Source organism: Phyllopteryx taeniolatus, chromosome 9 (genome assembly GCF_024500385.1).
Source record: "Phyllopteryx taeniolatus isolate TA_2022b chromosome 9, UOR_Ptae_1.2, whole genome shotgun sequence".
Taxonomy (NCBI): Eukaryota; Metazoa; Chordata; class Actinopteri; order Syngnathiformes; family Syngnathidae; genus Phyllopteryx; species Phyllopteryx taeniolatus.
Genome location: NC_084510.1, coordinates 21088601 through 21104300, shown reverse-complemented (window position 1 = coordinate 21104300; position 15700 = coordinate 21088601). Strand labels below are relative to the sequence as shown.

Here is a 15700-nt window from a genome sequence, read left to right as displayed (position 1 = left end):
CCCTATTTTTTTTAAACACACTTCAATCACATGTTGCTGTGCTGCTCTTATAGCTTATCTTTTGCACTGTTTTGTCATTTTTCAGATCACAACGCCAAGTTTCCCTGTCGTGGTGAAGATCGGACACGCCCACTCCGGAATGGGAAAGGCGAGTGATCCTTTAAAATGGACTGTGTTATTGTTTTGACATATGTCAACATAGTCCTGTCACATTTTGTGTATGTGTTTGTGTGTGTGTGTGTGTGTGTGTGTGTGTGGAGGGCGGTGCTAATGAAGTCACCATCAAGCTGGCGCGTCAACATTCATCCTCCTACTATCTGTCACAGTGTTAAAACGTTTCGAGCATACTGATAGACGTCACGTGTTTCTCAGGTCAAAGTGGACAACGTGAGCGACTTCCAGGATATCGCCAGCGTGGTGGCCATCACTCAGACCTACTGCACCACGGAGCCGTTCATCGATGCCAAGTACGACATCAGGGTGCAGAAGATCGGCGCCGACTATAAGACCTACATGTAAGTAGCAGCAAGCTAATCAGTTCCAATTCAGGCACTTTATGGAAGAATTCTGCCTTTATGGATCAAATAACGCTGTTTTTTTGTAGACACTGTCAGAGGTATTTATTCATTACCTCTGCTGATGGGTTTGATGCATTTGCATTTTTAGCTACCCAAAAAAAAAAAAACACTTAATAGCACCCCTGCATATTCCAACTCTGCAGTTGAGTAAATAAATGCCCATGGAGACAGACAGTTGTACAAGTACTTTCATGACATTTCATTATTATGACAGTGTCAGTCTAAATGAGTGCCATTGTCATAAAACTATTGTGTTGGATCTCATTAAAGGGCAGCAAGTGTACCTAATGTTGTGGCCTTTATGGTTATATCGATGCATGTGTGTTTGTGGTGACATCGTGCATAACAGTGTTCCAATGTCCTCCTCCTTTTCTAGGCGAACATCCATCTCTGGTAATTGGAAGAGCAACACGGGCTCGGCCATGTTGGAGCAAGTGGCCATGACTGACAAGTGAGCTCAGCGTTCGCGATGTCCCGCCGGCTGTCATGTGTGGCGTCTCGTTATGTCACACTGAGTCACACTATCGTCTCACGTTGTTCCGTCGCATGTTTGCGTCCACCGCAGGTATAAGCTGTGGGTCGATACCTGCTCCGAGATCTTTGGCGGCCTGGACATCTGCGCCGTCAAAGCCATATGCGGCAAGGACGGCAACGACTACATCACTGAGGTGAGGGAAAGGTCACTGGGAACATTTAATCGCGCCATAAACAAGTCACTTAAATGTATTTATGTATTCTGGCCGTATGAAAGTGTGCGCAGCATCAGAGGGACAAATACAGTTCTGGAGACTTAAATTTAGCACGCTTGGCCTAATTTACACCACTGGGACCAATAGATTGTCTGTCTGGGAATAAACTGATTGAATTCAACCTCAATACACAGTCTGAATTCAATATTAAGCACTAAAGGAGACATTACAAATCATTTTCACAATTAAAAACAGCTCCCATGTATCTTAATAACATTTCTGTGAAACACTTTATTAAAAACAAAATACCCCAAGGATGAACAATTATGGAACGCTTTACAAGCATTTTTGTCTTGCTGAAATAAACCTGGTTTTTGTTAGTTTTTTTCCCTCACGCAAGTGAGACGGCCCTCAAGTGCGGATTTCGTAAGAATGACGACGGAGCCTTGGCTTGGGAGAGAAGCTGGGTTGGCTCTCGTCCTCTCAGCGGCAAATGTGCGCTGCCGTTTCTATTTGCGAAAGCAGAGCCCAAAGTAGAAAAAAAAGAAGCGCCTATAAAAGACATGAAAACATTTTAACTCACGGAAGCAGCAGTTCATACACGACACTGTGTGTACGTGGCGCACGGAGACATCCATCTATCCATTTTCATAGTGCTTATCATTAGGGTCGCAGGCAGTGTGTTTAAAGGTCAGAGAGCAAAGATTTAAATATTTTTTTTATACCTCTAGAACCTATTTACAAACCATAACTGCCATTTTGAGGTGATTTTGTATGCATGTTTGAAACTAGCGTCTCCCGACTTCAGCTATCATGGGCTATTTACGGCTATTACGTAACAAATGGAACATACACACACACGTCGTTGCTTGGTTTATTGCTGCGTATTTTGCTATTTCACAATGTTTTATAGTGTGGCAGCTGGTTGTACTAATTATGCGGGCATTGATAAGAGCTTCTTTAGCTTTCCAAGCGATAAAATAGCAGTAAGCGACCAGTGGATCCTCGACATTCAATCGGTGGCGGGTGGGGTTGAAGCTGCACATCTTTGGCTGCAGGTACAGTAGGTGATTGGCACATGTACTGTACTGAGGTTCACAAGTGAAGGCACCACCGACAACAATTGCAGGCACTCACAGCATTGAGCTAAAAGTCATTAACTGGTAAACCGGCAGCAGCATTGAGGAAATCAGCAGGAAGGTAAAAGCAAATTCTCCAGATCCTGGAGGGGGTGCTTCACTGCCATCAGATGGGCGTGGTCCACCGAGACCTCAAGGTGAGAGGTCGCGGGTCAAAGGTCATGTGGATAAATGAGGTGTGGAAATTGTGGAGCTAAATTAAAAATAGCAGAAACCAGAAAAAGAAGAAGAAACTGAAATCACACTTACACGCAATGGCTTTGCATTTGCACTTTGCAGAGCACGAGTCACCTCCTCATCTCCAGCCATTACGTGGTTGCCATGGTGATATTTGAAAACAGTACATTCATCCTATATAAGTGTGTGGTATGTGTGTGGAGGGCGAGGGGGAGGGTTGACCTTTTCTTTTATTCTTTCCTCTCTCATCACCGTGTTTGTTTTTGTACCTATCGGGCATCTCCTTAAAGGGAGGGCAGTGATGGCCATGAGCCAAAAAGGTATTGGAACAATATAGATTTATTTTAAACATGTATTATTGATGATAATTGTATTACCAGAAAGTGTAAATATCCAATATATCCTTTAGACCGCTTATCCTGTTGAGGGTTGTGGGAGCAGGAGTCTATCCCAGCTGTCTTTGGGTGAAAAAGTGTTAATATAGCATTTCAAGATATGAGCATATCAATATATAGTTTAAAATTATCCTTGTTAGAATATAATAGAAAAACATCTAAAAACAAAAACTTTTATTTATTAAAAAAAAAATTAGCACAATAATGGTAAATGTTACGATTTATTAAAAAAAATAATAATACTGTCTAGCATGAGAAAAAAATATTTTTTATTTATTAAAAAGAAATGCTATCCATCAAATGCAAAGATATTTCAACTTATGGTGTCATTGTTTTTATTTGTTCTAAAAAAACAGAAAAGGGTCATTTCAACATATAATGGTAACGAAAATACATTTTTATTTAAAAAACATTTTATCTAGCAAAGCAAAGCAAAGCAAATTAATTTATATTCATACACTAGGTGCTTTACATGATTAAAAGCATTTAAAAACAAAGAAAAAAACAGCTTATAAAATTAAACTCATAACAGTTACAAAAATCCTTTTTATTCATTAAAACACTTTTAAAAAACATCTCTATGATACCTAGCTAATGCAAAAACCCTGATGTGACAATCCGAAAGTCACATTTAAAATTGTAACGGTAAGAAAAATGTATAAAAACTAAAAATAAATAAAACAGTATCTTGCAGATTTTTTTTCTCACTTAGAATTATAAAACCTTTTTTATCTATCCATCTATCCATCCATTTTCCGAGCCGCTTATCCTCACAAGGATCGCGGGAGTGCTGGAGCCTACCCCAGCTATCTTCGGGCAGGAGGTGGGGTACACCCTGAACTGGTTTCCAGCCAATCGAAGGGCACATTTAAACAAACAACCAGTTGCACTCACATTCACACCTACGGACAATTTAGAGTCTTCAATCAACCTCCCATGCATGTTTTTGGGATGTGGGAGGAAACCAGAGTGCCCGGAGAAAACCCACGCAGGCACAGGGAGAACATGCAAACTCCACACAGGCAGGGTCGGGATTCGAACCACGGTCCTCAGAACTGTGAGGCAGACGGTCTAACCAGTCTAACCGTGCCGCCATCTTTTTTATTACAAAAAAATAAAAATAAAAAAATAAAGGGAGTTGCAGATCCAAAAATCATAATTTTTTTCCTGGTCATGTCACATGTTTGCTTTGGCACCTGTTGCTGGGCAGAGTTTACAAGGCTGAAGTATTGCTGCGCTAAAATTAAATTAAAAAAACAGAGAGTCACACAATAAGGATTGTTACTCTACAATGCTAAGATTTTGAGATATTAATTTTACAATTGAATCACTACACTGTATTAAATGGAAAATACAGTGGTGCCTTGACTTAAGAGTTTAATTTGTCCCGTGACCATGCTCATAGTTTAAAACATTTGTATCTCAAATCCCCTTTAAAGTGAATGAAAATGCCAGTAATAAAAAAATCGTAACATTTTAATAAAAAACACTATACAATATAGTACTTTATGAAAAATATCAGAAATAACTAATTTTAAAAATAACGAGATTTACAAATAAGTGACTCAGTAAGCTGCAGTAATATTGGTCATTTTTCACAGAGGATAAAGAATATATGCCTGTGAGTACTGTTCTTTTGTCAGTCTGCATGTGTCGCTGCACTGTTTGTGTTCAAATATCCGTTGATTAAAGGGTTCTAACAACAGCAACATCAATGCTAGTTTTGTTAGCCCATGTGTGGCATTTTGCATCGTCTATTAGCATTAAGCTAGCTGACTTTTGTAAGTTATGATTTGGTTAAATACTGTACACGTGTTATTCTTGTTGTTTTAAGATTCAACTTCAACTGGGAAAGGCAGTTGTTCACTATGTGATGCTTGTTGTTAAGTTCACTAAGTTAGTGATGGTAACTCAAATATTAGACAAAAAATTAGCTGTTCGACAGCTCATATCTCGAAAAACTTGTATGATGGGTCTCTCGTTAAAGTTGAGGTTCCACTGCACATATAGAGGGAGTGCCATCTATTAGGTGGGGCACTACCGCACTTTACCCAAATGCAGCACATAACATCACGTGAACGCACACATTGATTTGTTTGGCGATCGATTCCATTGTGTTCTCAGGTGATGGGCTCGTCTATGCAGCTCGTCGGCGATCACCAGGCAGAGGATCGCCAGCTCATATCCGAGGTGGTGCTGGCTAAGATGACCCAGACCCTTGCTGCCAAGGTGTCAGCTGCTTCCCGTTCGCCCGCCCGGTCCCCTCAAGGCCAGCAGACGACCGCTGCTGCAGCAGCGCCCCCACAGGTAGATCATGTGGTACTGCAGATGATTCAGTCCAAGACTTTTTTTTTCCTTTCCCATTGGCTCTTACACTCCCTTCCCGTTTCTCTCTTCCAGGGTGGCGGCGTTAAAGACGGAGCACCAGATGCAAGCAGAACCACAGGCCAGCGTCCTCAACCTCAAGGTTCTGTGAACACTGCCCTGCGTGAATTAATTATTACTATTGATTTTTACATGTTTGTTTTTCATTTCGTTGCGGTGTTCATTTCAGATGGGACAAAATATCGATATTGTGTTGCTGGTTTTGTTTTCAACACGATACTGTTGATACAAATATCGATATTGAAGCCTTTCGAGTAGTTTTTACCAGGATTAAATAGCAATATTGTGGGTGTTTTAGTTTTTGTTCTTTTCATTTGACTACTCGTATATTGTCATGATATCTCTCGCAATACAGTATTCATACACACAAACATCTACTGTATATCATAGCTGTCCTATGTTCAAACAGTTAAAAAAAATTGTCAGATAACCCACAGTCCAAATACAAGTCATTAAAAAAAACAAAGCATAAACCGCTCAGCACAGTTCGGATTTTGTATTCCAGGTGACCTTGTATTTATTTTGTGTTAAAGCACTTTGTTCACTTTCTGCATCGTCATGCTATAATTGCTTTCTGTTCATCTTCATACATCATCCGAGTACAAATATCCTGCATTTCCCGGAAACAACATTTTATTTGCGGAGACATAAACATCCATGACTGGAAAAAATAAATCTAATCAAATGTCTTTTTTTTATGATGGCCACGGGTCTTCAAAATCAAAAGTGAAGCTGGTTACAGTCACTTTCTGATATGATGCTGTGCTGCCCTCTGTTGGTGTGTACTGTTTAAACGCTTTGGTTATCCATCCATCCATCCATTTTCTGAGCCGCTTCTCCTCACTAGGGTCGCGGGCGTGCTGGAGCCTATCCCAGCTGTCATCGGGCAGGAGGCGGGGTACACCCTGAACTGGTTGCCAGCCAATCGCAGGGCACATAGGAACAAACAACCATTCGCACTCACAGTCATGCCTACGGGCAATTTAGAGTCTCCAATTCATGCATGTTTTTTTTTGGGATGTGGGAGGAAACCGGAGTACCCGGAGAAAACCCACGCAGGCACGGGGAGAACATGCAAACTCCACACAGGCGGGGCCAGATTTGAACCCGGGTCCTCAGAACTGTGAGACAGACGTGCTAACCAGTCATAAACCGTGCCGGCCCACTATGATAAAAACTCCTAATTTTAGCATAAAAAATGGAATCAGATGAATAGCTGAGTTTTTTGGAGGGGTTTTTTTGGAAGTGGGAAAAAAAAGTAAAAAAAGTATTGTTAATTAATGCTGGTGTATCGATGCCGTATCTTTAGAGAAAATGATCCCATACCAGAGGATACTATTGGCATGCCGGACAAATTCTGACTGATCTGTTGGTCTATTATCGAATAAAGAGTGGTGGGTAAAGTAGACAATTATTGTACTCAAGTAATACTACTATTACTTTAGAATAATATGACTCAAGTAAAAGTAACCCTCCAAATAAATACTTAAGATTAAGTATTCAGTAAAAATAAAAAACTCCTTAGGTACTGAGTGACTATTGACTAACCTTGAATTCATCCTTTTTTAATCAGCACATGAATGTCAAAAAGGCAAAAAATATAAAATGGGAATTTGCAAAAACAGATATTGCCTAACAATGTCACTTTAATTAAAACAATAATAAATAAAATGTTAAAATAGTTATTTCCTTCATTGTTTCTGCCATGCCTCACATACAGGTAAACTCTGCGAGGTGCAGGCTACACCGTCCATCCATTCATCCATCCATTTTCTGAGCCGCTTCTCCTCACTAGGGTCGCGGGCGTGCTGGAGCCTATCCCAGCTGTCATCGGGCAGGAGGCGGGGTACACCCTCAACTGGTTGCCAGCCAATTGCAGGGCACATACAAACAAACAACCATTTGCACTCACACCTACAGGCAATTTAGAGTCTCCAATCAATGCATGTTTTTGGGATGTGGGAGGAAACCAGAGTGCCCGGAGAAAACCCACGCAGGCACGGGGAGAACATGCAAACATGCAAACTGAACCCGGGTCCTCAGAACTGTGAGGCTGACGCTCTAACCAGTCGGCCACCGTGCCGCCAAGGCTACACCGGATTTTAGTACATTTGTGGACCAGCGTACCGCCGACACATTTAAAAGTGGGATGTCTGCACTGGTGCGGACGTCACCTCAGCCGACTGCGATCCTGTCCAATCGAAGCGGCTTCTTTCATTGTCTTTAAAAGCGGCGCAATAGTCTCGCATGCAGGGGTTTCTTCACGCGGAAGAGGACGCAGCGATCCGTGTGTGACTGGAGCATTGTCGTAGCTCTTGGCCAATGTGGCTAGAGTCAACGTGATTAAATACAGTATGAGCTGGTGATTACGCCCGGCAACTTAAATATGTCCACAGACCTTATGTATCTATCCCCACCCATCATTCGCCAGCGAGCCTTAATCAAGATATACCACCATTTGCGCTCCGGCATATGTTGCGCAGCCTACAAAAATAGAACATTTTGTGTGTGGTCATATGACTGCCTGGCTCTGTTCGGTTGGTCAAATGGAGTCAAATGACGCTCATGTCTATGTTGAATTGTTGAAACAGAGTCATGTGACACAAGTCTCTCTGACAAACAAAATAGTTTGCACAAGCAATAATGGATCAAAAGTAAAGTAGTAAGTGGAATGTAGCTCAATATAATGGAGTAAAAGTAGCTTTACTTCCTAACAAAAATATTCAAAATAAAATGTATGTTGCATTAAAATTACTCTGACAAGTACAATTGGTCTAAAAAGTTACATGCATAAATGTAACATTTTACAACACACCTTGTCTAATAACTATTTCTGTCTAAATTTTAGGTGCATTAGTCAAAGCACAGAGTGTGGAGCCATCATCAGACACACTGAAGAGATCTTCCGAGCCTCCGTCAAAGCCTGGCCAGGCCCAGAAAACTTCTCTAGGTCAAGCCCAGAAACCAGCTCAGGCCCAGAAGCCAAGCCCGGTCCAGAAATCTGCTTCGGTCACAAAGCCTCCAGTGCAGAGGCCTCCCCCCATGACAAGAGCTCCGTCCGTCACAAAACCCACTCCGGATGCTGCTTCCTCCAGCGTTGCCCCGACCAAAGCTTCTCCATCTTCCCCCACTAAGTTGGCAGGTCCAGGCTCACCTGCAGCCTTGGGTGCTGCCTCTCCTCCAGTGTCAGCTCCCACCACAGAGCAGCCCAAGCCCCAGCCCCCGGGCTCCCCGGCCCAAGCTCCGGGAAAGCCAAAGGATCTGCCACCTAAACCCACCCCGCCGGCCAAGCCCATCCCTCCTGTCCGCAGGAACTCCAAGCCACAGCTGCAGCCAAAGCCCCAAACTCCGCCTCCTCCCAGAGCCTCACCCAAACCTCAGTCCGCCCCCCAAAACCCAGCGCCCACTGAGGCCTTAGATGCCGCACCCGGCACGGCGCAGGTCCAGTCGCCAGCCAAAGCCAGCCAGTCGCCGCCAAATGTGCAGTCTCCGGCCAAGGCTCAGCCTCAGGCCAAGCCCGCCTCTCCATCCCAGAACCCTGAGCCCGAAACTGCCGCTGACCCTGCTGAGCCTCAGGATGACCAGCAAGCGTCCCAGCCAAAAACACACCCTCTGCTCAAGTAAGAGCCTTGTAGACAGCACACTACTGACCGTGCTAAGACATCAATTTAATCTGACACATGAACAAAACCAGCATGGCACTCCATTGGGCGCAGACCTCCACCAAGACCATTGTTAAATCTACTAGGCAGTACTGTTCACTCCAGTAGTCTACAAAGGTGGAAGCAATGTGCATTCCAGTTGGGTGCCACACTGCCACACCCCGCAAGCTTTTGTCCACGATAGCTGCATATGCTGGATCTAGTGAATCACTGCTCCACATTTGTGCCCAATGCAAGGGGCCAACAAAATTGAATGGCTTCTTCATCAACTCTATTACGACAACCTTTTGCTTTTTAGCAAAAATTGTTTTTTAGTTTTATTACCTAATTCTCCTAATTAACCAACCAAACGACAAACAGTCATTAACATCTCACTTGTTGAGCTTGGTGGAGGTAACAAAAGCACTCAGATGACTTCCGCCTTAGACAGTCTTGTTTTATTTATTTATTTTAAATATAATCTTAAGTGAATAAAGTCATAATCTAACAAGAATCAAGTTGTAAATAAATACATGAAAAAAGGTAAAGTTTTACAAAAATAAAGATGTAGGGCTCTATTTTCCTAGACAGTGCATCTGTGGTGAGGTGCAAATGCTGGCAGATTCTGATTTTTGTGCAAGCGCAAGGCTCGCTGCACATGTTTGCCAATTTGGCAGACCGGTCTGTGCCAAACTGGGCGTTCTGGCGCAGTGAAGGTGTGTCCTTGGAGATTCCCCAGGTGGAGTGAAAATTTGGTGGCAGAAAGTTGGTCTAAATTTACGCCTGCTCAGACCACCTCTACATACTGGCACAATGTAGACTACTGGCCTAACGTGAGTTTGGGGAATTTAATTGGCGCACAGAGAGCCAGATACTGAGGCCCTGTGAACATATTTAAGTCACCATTGGTTATCACCAGCTCATTCTGTATTTAATAAGGATACCCGCTCACATTGTCTGTGGCCACACCGGCCAGGTGCAATGCCAATGCTTCACTCAGACACAGATCGCTGTGATCACGCAACGTCCTCTTCCATACAAAGATGTCTCCATCAAGACTGTCACTGCGTGACATTTAAAGGGAATGAAAGGAGCCGATTTGATTGGCGGTGAATGAAGTGTATAAACACTCCCACAGTGGCGCAGCAGGCCCACTCTCAAAAAAGGAACAGACCAGTGTTAAAATGCCTACGAAAGCAAATGGAAATCTCAAAGCGTTCCAATTTACACTTCAAAGTTATTATTCCTTTAGTCCCGCAATTTTACAACTTTTTTTATGCAATATTGTGACTTTATTCCCATAACCCAATGACTTTATTCTCTTTACATATTTTTCCTAATAGCATTAGACTTTATTCCTGTAACCTTACGACTTTTCCCACACAGGACTGTGACAGTCTGACTTTATTCACAAAATGTTAAAGCTTTTTTCTTGTAGTGTTACAACTTTATTCTTGTAGCATTACAATTATATTGTCATAACATTACATGTTATTTCTTGTAGCATTGCGTCTTTATTACTGTAACTGTGTGACTTTGTCAGACATGATTACAATTTTTGTCCATAGCATTTTGATTTTGTTCCCCGTAACTTCTCATTTAATTGTATTTTTTCCTCCATGAACTTTGCCATACCCCTCCTCAAATGCATTGGAAATTTCTTGTTACCAATCAAACAATCTAACTTGCCAATACACATAACTGATAAAGTCTTGGGCGAGGTTAATGATGTGTTCTATTGAGGTTCAATAAGTTACTATCGTCAAAGTGTCCCTGTTTAAAATGTTTCCCAATGTGTGTCATCCTTCCTCATCCCACTTTCCTATCTCCCGTCTCCCGTCCATGCATCCTATCCTCCCTGCCCTCCTCACCCTGTTCTCTCTCCTCACTTCCCAGTAAGTCCCAGTCACTGACCAATGCCTTCAACGCCTTCAGCGACTCAACCTTCTTCCGCGGTGTGTCCGGCTCCGGAGGAGGTGACGGCCAAGATGAGGCCAAGGCCGAGACCATTCGCAACATCCGGAAGTCCTTCGCCAGCCTTTTCTCTGACTAGACAACTTCTGCCAACCGCCCGCTCCCTACTCCCCTCTCCCACTCCTCATTGGCCAACGGTGACTTGATTGACATTTCAATGTGACGCAGTCTGAGACGTATATGTGTTTTCAATTTTAAGTGTACTGTACTCCCTCTGTTCGTCCATCCTGCGCGTCAACTTGTCTGTGTGAGTGAACAGTGACGCCCCCTGGCTCGGATGTTAAGTGCATGTTGCTGTGCCAGAATAGATGGAATGATGAGTTATGTCACTGATATACCCTAGAGTAGCATAGTACAGTATAGTATATGACAGAATAGAATATGTTTATTTTCCCAAAGCACATTAAAGAAACAGAACTATATGAAAGTATACTTATAAATACAGACAGAATGTACATAGAGTATGTATGCAGTACACATATATCATTCAGAGAGACACAACTATAAAGCCAGTATCTTTTATCGGTGACATAACTCGTTCATAGGTGGCTGGATTTATACGCGTTTTAACTAATAATTATATATTTGATGGTTTCCCTCGTGATTTTCGCAGTAAATCCATTTTTGGGCCCCCCCAAGTGAAACTCGTGTGTAATTTTAAAAAACTGAAGAAGAAAAAAAATACGTCAAGTATGTGCTCCTGTGTAAATCCAGCCTTGGTGTCGCATCTGCCGACTTCCTCTCGACGTGTAGAGTTAGCATTTTTTTCTGTGTGTGTGTGCGTGTGTGTCCGCGTGTGTGCGTGTGTTTGTGTGCATGTGTGTGTGTGTGGGTGTGTGTGTGTGTGTGTGTGTGTGTGTGTGTGTGTATGGCTCCTCCGAGAGGCTCCGCCATGACCTTTGGAGTTGCTCTCAGGAGCTCTATCAGTGTTGACTTTTGTCTTCCGTTGCCTACTGTCTCCCTCTTTCTCTAGATGTTGTAGCCTTATCGTGTTTTCAAGTCACAGCTTTGTTCGTTAGCTGTGCAGACCTGAGTCGACTTGAAATTCATTCATCGGTTAATCACATGAATGGGCTAGACCGGGGCTTCCAATTCACCTTTCGCCTTTAAGCCACACACTGCAACATGCAGACGGGCCAATCACAGAGTAGAACAGAATTCATAGATACTTTTTCCAAAACATTTTTACATTTTCAAATATATTTTTGCTCTTAACAGAGGTATTTGGTAAGGTTTTGTTCTGTTTTCCGAACTCCCCAAGAAAACAGATAAGTGCAGAATCTGGTTAAAGCTATGTGGCCCTTGACATACTCATCTGAATTATTCCTTCGTCTGCTTCAAGGCATACAATGTACTTGTATAATATGTTAAACGGAACACTGTGGTTAACCAAAATGCTACGTTAATAACGTAAGGTTTAATGACCATCTGTGGCACTAATGAGGCTATCTTTTCAAAAAACGCAAATTAATCCAGATTAATCTAGTTAAAGGAATGTGACCATCCTCATAGTCATTTACGGCATTCTAGGCGAAGGTGAATCGGAACTGGAAGCGTCGGCCACATCAAGTATTAACTGAATGCATTTCAAAGAGGAAAAAGACGCATGTCTGTTGCCGTGATTGGTGATTTCTTGTTTTCACCTCTTGTGTAGAGCTACCTACGGTATTGTAAATTGTTGATTATGCTTATAAGAAGACATTGAGACAGTAGTGCAATAACACCTTGACATGACTGTTGAATGGTGTCACCCTATTATCAATATGAATATGAATGTCCATGCGGCACTTGTGTATATGTTTGACATCTTCCTCTTTGACATTCCTTTAAATGGGGACCGACTCCAGTTTTGACAGTGAAAATGACAAAGAAGAAGAGGGGGGGCTTTCACATTCGCATCCTTTGGTCCCAGTTATTCTGGTTCCTTTTCCCCTATTGGTGCGGTTCATTCACACAGTCACGACCAATCAACTGGTCCGGGACAACATCTTGGTCTTCCATTCCAATGTCTCTGACTAAAGTTCTTAGTCTTTTTAGCGCTGGTCCGTATTTTTGACTTTCACATTTGAGCTGCTTAACCACACCAGAGTTTGTCAGAATCAGATTACTTTGCCAAGAATGAAATATTTCTCACCACAAGTAAACGGTGGCGAGTTAGGTTGTGGTCACACTCAGGTTTGGATAGGTTAAGACATACTGGAATATGGTTCAATTGTGTTATCGCTATCATCTGAACCATGGTGCCCACCAGATAAACCGACCAAGACCACTTCTGGCTGTCTCCACAGGTTTGGTTTTGGTTAAGATCAAATCTGGTCCGATTTCTCTTCCAGTGCAGTTTGTTTGCATGAACACTATCTTCGTAACTCTTGTGCTCACCGAACAATCTGATCAAAATGGCTTCGGAGGTGGTCTTGTTCGATAACCTTATCTTGGTTTGGTTCGGTTAAAGTGAATTCTGGTGCGATAGCTCTGTTACTGCTATTCATTTGGTCAAGTGTGAACATATATCAATGGAACCACATGAAAAGGTGGTCTTGGTCCCATTGCAAGTGAACTCTACTACGGTTCGGTTCACTTCATCTCAAGTGTAAACACGACAGTTCTCAGGAATGAATCAACGGTGGTTCGCCTGCTCTGCTAGTGTGGTGAACACCATCCTTGGAAACGCTTGCAGAGGTGGTTACGGCCTTATTGCAAAGGAACTCTAGTGCGGTTCAGGTCACTTTATCTGATGTGTGAACAAATTAACTGGTCCGATTGCTTCACTCTTGCATTTTGTTTAGTCAAGTGTGAACGCTATCATTGTAATTGCTTGAAGAGGTGGTCTTGATCCCATTGCAAGTCAACTCCGATGTCATTTGGGTCACTGAATCTCAAGGTTGAATACTAGTCACATTTAGTTTGGTTAAGATGAATTCTGATGCGACTGCTCTGTTGGCGCAATTCATTTGGTAAAGTGTGAAAAGCATCAATGGAACCGCTTGAAAAGGTAGTCTCGGTCCCATTGCAAGTGAACTCTAGTGCAGTTCAGTTCACTTTGTGTCACGTGTGAACACTTAAGTTCTCAGGAACAATTAAATCTGGTGCGATTGCTCTGCTGGTGTGGTTTGGTTGGTTAAGTGTGAACACACATTAGAACCACTTGAAGATCCATCCGGTCTCATTGCAAGTGAACTCTTGTGTGGTTCAATTCACTTTATCTCAGGTGTGAAAACCACACAGAAAAAGGAACCGACCAGCGTTAAAATGCCAACGAAAGCAAATGGAAATCTCCAAGTGTTGGTTTTGAACCGTACCTCGTTTTATCGCGGTAGAAAATGAACTTGAGTCCAATTAGAACCAACCAGACTAAAGGGTGCTAGCCCATTAAGAGCGGACTTGATTTTGAATTAAAAGGCAGCCCGGAAAGTATCCTCTTCTGTTTAGTGTGCACAGGCATGTCAATGTGTCATTTACTGTATATCCCTTGTCATATTGCCAACAAGTAACCTTATTGTATGTATGGATGGATGTACTATATGTACAGACGGGTGACACAAAAAGGAGAAAACTGCTTAAAAAGAGAGGAAAAACAGAGTCTTGTGTGTCCAGTATTTAATCATGGAAATAATAAGACATCTAAACCTAGCCGTAATGTAATTATTTGTTAATGGTTGCCTGTCAATTTATCGAGATGATTTCATGTTGGTTTTAACTTCCACTTGTCACCCATCTGTATGTGCCATCTCAGGAGTTTATTTATTTTGTAATAAATGGATTTATTTATTTATTTATTTTGTTGGAGGCCCCATATTTTTGGCAATCTAGAAACAAATTTTGTTTTTTTGTAGTGACTGTTTATATTTGTAACGCAAAATAGCGCTTTGCATGACCTGGTGACTGATGACGCTGTCATTTATGTACAGATGATTCACCTTAATAAAGATGTGGCTCCATCGTCCCTTGGATGAAATCAAATTTGATGCTGCTGTGGGCTTGTACCTGACCAATTGTGCACCAGATGGCGATCTACCCATGTGGAAATGTCTTCTGTGAGCTTTTGTCATTATTTTATCCACAGCAAATGACTATCAGCCAGTGGTTAATGGGACTCCAGATACCTATGTGATAGTGTAACACTAGTACCTTATATATATATATATATATACATATATATATATATATATATATATATATATATATACATATATATATATATATATATATATATATATATATATATATATGTATATATATATATATATATATATATATATATACATATATATATATATATATATATATATATACATATATATATATATATTATATATATGTATATATATATATATATGTATATATAAAAAAATCACTCTTAATACAGCCCACACCACAGGATGATCTTTTAGAAGCATCTGAGAATCAAGCCTCTGTTGACTTTGATCAGAAGGGATGCTCAGATTTGGCCCGAGTGACAGTATGTACAGTATGTACGCTGTCCTGTGCAAGCGGAAAATGATGGAACACTTACGCCCACGGGAAAGAAGAACTGATGGGATTTCTACGGAATTACAGATTAAACAGCAAAGGACTCTCAAGGGAAGACGTGTGCGTTCACAGCAAAAAATATCCAGTTGATGAAACTTTATGAACAGTCATACGTATCATCGGTACCAAGCATTAACATGAGGATTTTGTTGAATACTGTTGCAGATTATTCATACCCTATTGGTACAGTAA

At 41.7% G+C, this 15700-nt stretch overlaps 1 protein-coding gene across 2 annotated transcripts in view; it reads left to right on the top strand.

Annotated features, from left to right (window-relative positions):
- The window catches only part of syn2b (synapsin IIb), a 65840-nt gene extending 50919 nt beyond the window's left edge, over positions 1–14921 (top strand). The window contains exons 6-13 of one of the 2 annotated variants that reach the window (XM_061784858.1): positions 86–148; positions 373–515; positions 955–1029; positions 1144–1246; positions 5103–5285; positions 5379–5445; positions 8212–8983; positions 10940–14921. In XM_061784858.1, the coding sequence (XP_061640842.1) occupies positions 86–148; positions 373–515; positions 955–1029; positions 1144–1246; positions 5103–5285; positions 5379–5445; positions 8212–8983; positions 10940–11057 (1524 nt within the window). In that variant the 3' untranslated portion in view covers positions 11058–14921. Of the gene's footprint in view, positions 1–85; positions 149–372; positions 516–954; positions 1030–1143; positions 1247–5102; positions 5286–5378; positions 5446–8211; positions 8984–10900 lie in introns of both variants that reach the window. The other variant, XM_061784856.1, reaches the window with a different exon arrangement.
- The last annotated feature ends 779 nt before the right edge of the window (positions 14922–15700 follow it).